Source organism: Hyposmocoma kahamanoa, unplaced genomic scaffold, assembly GCF_003589595.1.
Source record: "Hyposmocoma kahamanoa isolate Upper Pololo Valley unplaced genomic scaffold, ASM358959v1 138, whole genome shotgun sequence".
Classification (NCBI taxonomy): Eukaryota; Metazoa; Arthropoda; class Insecta; order Lepidoptera; family Cosmopterigidae; genus Hyposmocoma; species Hyposmocoma kahamanoa.
Genome location: NW_020653492.1, coordinates 3145901 through 3152975, shown reverse-complemented (window position 1 = coordinate 3152975; position 7075 = coordinate 3145901). Strand labels below are relative to the sequence as shown.

Here is a 7075-nt window from a genome sequence, read left to right as displayed (position 1 = left end):
AAAAAATAAACAATTTAGATTTTCAGTACAAATCGGCAATTTCATACTTTAACCCCTATTATTATTAATAAAATGATCGAACACTTAGTAGAGTGAAGAAATAGATTTGTCACAGACGGCGCTACTGCAAAAAGTCGTTAAGAACTAAATACAGATCTTCAACAAGTACATAGAAATTTTCATAAGGTTCGCTCGTTCGTACTGTGGCTTAGCTGGCATAGCGTCTGGTACCAGATGTCGGTTCGAATCCAGCCGGATCGCAGGATTTTTTTCTAAGTGTAAACATTTCTTACCTGTTCTAAAGAATAAAAATTATTTTTATTCCCACCGCAACCAGAATAGACAGTTTCTTTGCAAACTTTGTACAGCCTATCGTAGTAGTATCTGCGTATTCCTCCGAAACAGAAGCCATAGTCAAACGACAGGTGGCACCAGCGGGGTCGTCCAGCTAAAAAAAATAAAATGGTCTTATTTGCTTCGTGGGATCTTGAATAGTACTAAAGACACGGTACCACAGTGCTTACTGTCGTATACCTATTATGTGGGTCTCTATTTTAACCGACTTCAAAAAAGATGAGGTCCTCAATTCGACTTTTTTTTGTTGTTACGCGATTACTCCGATGTTTGTAAACCGATTTCGATCATTCTTTATTTGTTAGACAGAAGTTTGGTACCTCAGTACTGGTTTCATTTAAATTTGTAGAAAATATTCCATCTCTAAGGGTGACACATTAGGGGATGAATCCAGTTTATTGTACTTCCGTTATCCCATTATTAGATAAAAGTTGGCAAATAGATGTAATTCCATAAACTTTTGAGTTCTGGGTTTTCAATTGAAGACCTATAGTTATTAAATTCACAATGAACCCAAAATTTGTAATTGCCCATCGAGCGCTTGCCAAGATCGGGTCTGGGGGTCTACACTCGATCTCCGTCCGAAACAATTACTGCCAAATAAGCAATACTTGACCAAATGAAAAGACGCGTGACGCGAATGAAGCTTCATACTTGATACTTGTCTTTTAATTTTGTCGAATATTACTTATTTGACAGTAATTGTTTCGGACGGACGTCGGACGGAGATCGAGAGTAGACCCCCTGTCAAATTTTCTCCATCTATTCTTATTTTACTCACATTAAATTTCAGCGCGCGGAATGCGGATCCCATACTAATACAGTTCATTCACCTTGGGTCGAGAGGCGGAAACACTGGCTTTATTTTAGAATTAATTTGTTTATAAACGAAATTAAAGCTATTTCAAAGTGTGAAATCAAATGTAATGAAAAATTTTGTACAGTGCCCTACAAAAGACGAGCTAACTTTATCAATGAGCATAGGGGTCGCAAGTTTAATTTTGTTTCTAAAATTAATCTATATCGTATATTATACTTGTTCTGTCTACTTCAGTTGATATAAAAAAAATCATTGGTATACATTGACTTACAAATAAATGGACGACGGGTCTAATACAAAAACCACGAAAAAAATGTCCCAAGTCAACCTATTTAAACGTAGTGACATGTAAAGGAATATGAAAAAGCTAAAACGTTGAATTTAAATTGTAATGTCATCGCAGTACTGTCTAATTTTGCTTGCTTCGCTGTCAGTCGAACAAACGAAGACTAAAGCGTGAACGACGCTCTGTATACGATTTTAACGCCCTATAAGTTCGGACACTTTTTAGCGCGGACCCGACGTCCATATAATTGTAAGTCAATGTTGGTATATGTAAAGTATACATTGAATACAGCGATTTTGTTGTAAAATTTTGATGTAAGTTTCTATTTTACTTTCTATCGTGAACATTTTTAAGGATCGTGTTTTCACACCATATTTAGTAATACCCGCAATTTTGTTATATATTTTTTCCAAAGTGATAGATTCCACACTTTCATTGTTATGCGGAACCAATCAAAGCCATTTGAGTTTGAAGCGACTATGAAGCACTTTATTCTTTTGCGTTACACTAGCTCATATTATACTTACCTTTCCAATTCTCTTTACTCAGACAGGTGTCGGTACACTCTTGCAAAGTTTTGTATCTATTACCGTTTCCTTGACAACCTCCCCAAAGGAACTGGGAGCAGTTTTTTTTGGCTGGATCGAAATAGTACATTCGGATACCAGCGCGACAAGGGCCAGTCTCTGGTATTAATAAACAGGTCTTCTTCAAAACTGCAAATGAAAAATATTCAAGGTATAACGACAGGGATCATAGATATGAAGTTATTTAGTCAACGGGCTACATAAGTTGATTCAAATTAAATGTAATTTCTAAGTTTGTTGAATGTTACGATGTTTTACTACCATGACATTAAATTATTTTTTGTAAAACTACTACCACTAGTTTTTTATAATTATTACAGCAAAGATCACTTATTAGGGCGCGTCCAAATTAGCCGCTGTTAGACGCGCTGCAACCACGCTCGGTTGCAGTCACGGTTAGTGAGGTTATTTGATTGAGGATATTAATTTTTTAAATTAACCACGATGGATGAAAATTGAATAGGAGACTTTATAGAGAATGTAAAACAACTCCCTGCAATATGGGATAGCAGTTCCATCAGAAAATCTAGTCGCACTTCAGCAGTGCGACAGTCGCACTTCAGCAGTGCGACAGTCGCGCCAACGCTTCTAACAGCGGTCAATTTGAACACGCCCTAATAAATAAAAATTCATTCGACCCGGCTGGATTCAAACCAGCAATCTCAGGCAAGGCAGATGCTCTGCCGATTAAGCCACGGAACAAAGGAGCATACCTTACGGATCTTTCTATATGTTTGTTGCAGTTTCATGTTTTTTGGTTTTTAACAACTTTAATGCCGTAACGCCATCTATGAGAAATTTTGTTCTTCACTCAGAGAGTTTATTACCTCTCTGAGTGAAGAAAGGTTTTTATTATAGATTTTAAGATTTTCGTGTATATTTGCTAAATTATTATAATTATTTATAAGTTATGATCAATTTTTATTTTGCCGGTATTCCGGATACACGCTCCATGGTTACGGGTTGGCAATTGGCAGCATTGCATTAAGGCAGTTTCCGATTGGGGCGATGCCAATCTTGACAAATTTAATGCTACCAAAACGCAGGCGTATCTTTTCTCCACTAAACGGATGCCCTTTCACCTGACTCCGACTTTTCGTGATATATCCATACCGATAGTCGACCGTCTTCACCTAATTGGAATGGACCTGTTGTCCGATCTGAATTTCGGCAGATATATTGAATCCATGGCCAAAAATGCAGCCAAGAAGCTTGGCATCATTTCCAAGGTGAGGCGTTACTTCACACCGGGACAGTTGCTTCAGCTGTACCAAGCACAAGTCCGGTCGAGTATGGGGTACTGCTGCCACCTTTGGGATGGCTCTGCTAAATACCAACTGGCCACCTTGGATTCAATAAACAAGAGTGCTAAGAGGCTTATAGGTGACTCGGAATCAGTAGAGTTACCAGTTTATCGGTATTCTACAGGATATATCACGGAGAGTGTGTGATGGAATTGCATAATTTGATTTCGCCTTCCCCTTTCCATCATCGGGAGACTAGACGTGGGCAGGGGTTCCACCCCTATGTTGTGGATATACCCCGGATTCGCACGAACCGTTTCGCCTCCACACTTGTATGGCGAGCGGCTAAGGTGTGGAATTCCCTGCCTGCAGACTTGTTCCCCGAACGCTTTAACTTGGACCTCGACCTCGACCTCACCATCATTTTCCATCAGTTGAGATGGAGGTCAAATGCGCACTTATTTTTTATATAAAAAAATGACAGCAGTGGTAGTAGAGCTCCTTATGAAAGAGCTCGTCCAAGGAAGTACTGCCATCTTACCTATTTCTGCTGCCAAGCGGTAATGTGAGCATTACTGTGTTCCGGTTTTGAAGGGTATATGGGTGTTGGTGAAATTACAGGCACATTGTACTTGTCAACTTATGTCTCTGGGTGACGGGCGCAGTGGCAGTGCACCTCAGATCTTTGCGATTTGAAGCTCAGAGTGGCCCACCAGATGCACGACTTGTTCGTCCCGTTATATGGTATCATAAAAAAAGTTTTATGAACAGACACAGCTGTCCACCCCCTTTCGTCACCGGCGACTACGTTCGTCGCGATTATTTGCAGAGTTACCATCGCCACCCGCTTTTTTACCGACAAACCATACTCACTGTATTCCCACATCAAATTGAAGTCGAAAGAGAGTAAACAAATATGTTTGTTCTTTAAAGATGGCGGTTCGAGTCGAGACATATACAGGAGACCGAGATAAAATGTCTTCGTCTCCAGTGGTGTACTGTGCGCCTAAACCAAGACATACTGAGACAGTGGCCACTGTTTGATCAGTATTGCGTTATTCAGGTTACCATGCCGGACTGCCACGCAGAGAGTTCCCAGGTTCGATTCCCGGGCCGGGAGAAATATTTGTATTTATTTCTCTCGTGAGTTTGGGTGCAAATTGTGGTTGTCTATGTATGTGTCCATGGCACCCGCGACACAGGGTTTTCCTAGTTAGGGGCTATGTTGTGTGTTATATTAATTTAATATTATCCTTCAAATTTTCATTCCTGTATGAGTCAAGCTGCGAATTAAATAGCGCTGGATGTTGTCTTATCATTTCAATTAATTTATAAGCTTCTTCATCAGAATACAATAGCCCGTGCTTTTCGAACGAGACTCGCGACACCATACTGGTCTGCAGCAGAGACCGGGTCTCGCTCGCCAACTGAACACATACAAAAGTCTAAAGTCAAGTTACGGTTTTGGCCTCCTGTCTCTGTCACCCGTGTCTCTGTCTCGACCCGAACCGCCACCTAGACTGTCATTTGTGACTGGCCAGCTAACCCGTGACCATAGAGCGTGTAACCGTTCCCAAATATCGGGTAAATAAAAATAAATCATACCGTGGTGAGAAACGTACGTACGTTCATTATTTTGTGTTTATTTGCCTATACTCTCTATGATGATGACGAATAGCACTGTTAATACAATAGTGTATTAACTCAAAAAGTGTATTTTGAAATGAAAAACGAATTACTCACTTCCCGTAAAAATATATTTAAAAATAAAATGGAAAAAATATTTCACATTTTTGAATAAGGACTATTTTGGCCAGAACTAGGTCACATAAAGTGTGACTATTTAGGAGTTAAGTAGATATTTTCTTACAACATTCTGAAGACGGTTTTATTGACATGTAGAGAATGAAATTTTACGTTCAGTAATGATATAATATTGAATTTCACACGTTTTGAGTTACAACACTATTGTAATAGCATTGCGATATGATGAAGAATATATAAATTTAATGTTTAATTAATGGTTGTTGCTGCTAACCTATACGTAAATGATTTAACATAAATGTAAGAACGGGGACCTGGTGACATGTAATACAGACATTTTTATACCTATCTCAGGCACCAGTCTCTCGCAAATAAGGTTTAATGTAGAAACTCTTTAGTCAGTAAGCATTTATACAAATTACCTTGTATGTTGAGAGAAAATAAATATATTATTATTGTTATAATAGACGGGACGAAAGTCGTGAGCTTGTTGGTAAGCGACACGCCTACACATAATAGTTGCAGTGCCATTCATTATGGCAAAATTATTTGACAACCTCGGCGGCCTAACGGTTTACGCTGTGAGCGCTGGATGCGGAGGTCCTATGTTCGATTCCTGTTACGACCAATTTAAGTGAAATTACCTTTTCTTTGTAATATCAAATTTGAGCTTTAAATCGCAAAGATCTTATGGGCACTGCCATTGCACCCGTCACCTTAGACATTTGACAAGTCCCATGTGCCTATAATTTCACCAATATATCAGGAGAAATAATATAATACAACTTCACGCTTCTTACGAATCGGGATTGGCAGAGACCACAGCCTTCCGCTTACGATCCTGACACATTATTCGCCTCATCAACAGGCATCAATGCAATGCAAAATACGCCCGTCGGTTAAAGGTACTCCTGACATGGTCTTTCTCTAGAACGTCCTGCATGTGGTCGTGGTAAGTGAGCCTTGGTCGGCCTTTATCCGCTCACGCGATACATGCAGCCGTAGACGTAGGTATACCACACCTAGAGGTGCCAGTGATGAATTTATACCGATTTATCGGATATCGAAGTTATAACAGGTAAAAGAACTAATATTAATTGCTATTTCTGTAACTACTCTAGCTAACCATAAAGTTTTTAATGCCTGGGTCTGTCATTTAAAAAAAATAAACAACTTCAAAAATACGTCACGACAATCGTGTGTGTTATTGTTTGGGCTGGTGATTTCGGTGTTTATTTATTGAAAACATACCGTAAGTAGCGTTTTTTAAGTTTACCCTGAATATAAATGTTTATAAACTATACTTTAAGGAGTAATTTCATGGTAAACGTTAGAACCACTGAAATGGAATATTATCATATTTATCCAAGTACACCAAAAATTTCATTAGTGCTTTTTAAGTGCAGGATTTGAGGTGTTTTACTGCATTTTATGTAAGATGTTTTTGTTGGTAGTACGCAGGGTATTTATTTAGCAATGCAGAATAATAATTTTTATTTATAAAAACTTGTATTTAAACTGAATGCTTTTCTAATTTGCGAAACCAAATAGTCGCCATTTTGCGGTAGGAGGAGCGCATCGCGTGAGCGGTGATCAACTTACCTGCTGGGAGGAACAATAGAAGAAGAAATACTCACTTGAACTTTCAGTTACGACGCGTTTTACATATATCGACGAAATAGTATTTAAATGTAGCCATGACGTACATAAATTAATAAAATAAATAACTAAAATTATCAAAACTGCTGGTGTCATCGTTTACTCGTGACACATATATCACAATATTGGCACAACTGCGCCCGTGTGAATGATTATATAGAGAAATATCAAAATTGAATATAGATTTAGATTAGAGGTTATTTTTATGGTAACCAATAAAATATTGTATAGCAATATACGAATAAGATTGAACCATCAAATTGTTTCACAAGAATAGTGAAACAAATATTTCTTATCAGTGTTGGTAAATAGGTATATAAAGAAGATACACTTATACTTTTATGTTTTATATATAGTAGCC

The 7075-nt window shown here is 38.3% G+C and overlaps 1 protein-coding gene across 1 annotated transcript in view; it reads right to left on the bottom strand.

The window, feature by feature from the left end:
- The window catches only part of LOC113240404 (kunitz-type U19-barytoxin-Tl1a-like), a 10087-nt gene extending 3277 nt beyond the window's left edge, over window positions 1-6810 (bottom strand). Inside the window, exons 1-3 of the mRNA XM_026477693.1 lie at window positions 6693-6810; window positions 1988-2176; window positions 294-448 (exon numbers count right to left, since the gene is read on the bottom strand). Coding sequence (XP_026333478.1) covers window positions 294-448; window positions 1988-2176; window positions 6693-6810 — 462 coding nt within the window. The remainder of the gene's footprint in view (window positions 1-293; window positions 449-1987; window positions 2177-6692) is intronic.
- Between the last annotated feature and the right edge of the window lie 265 nt (window positions 6811-7075).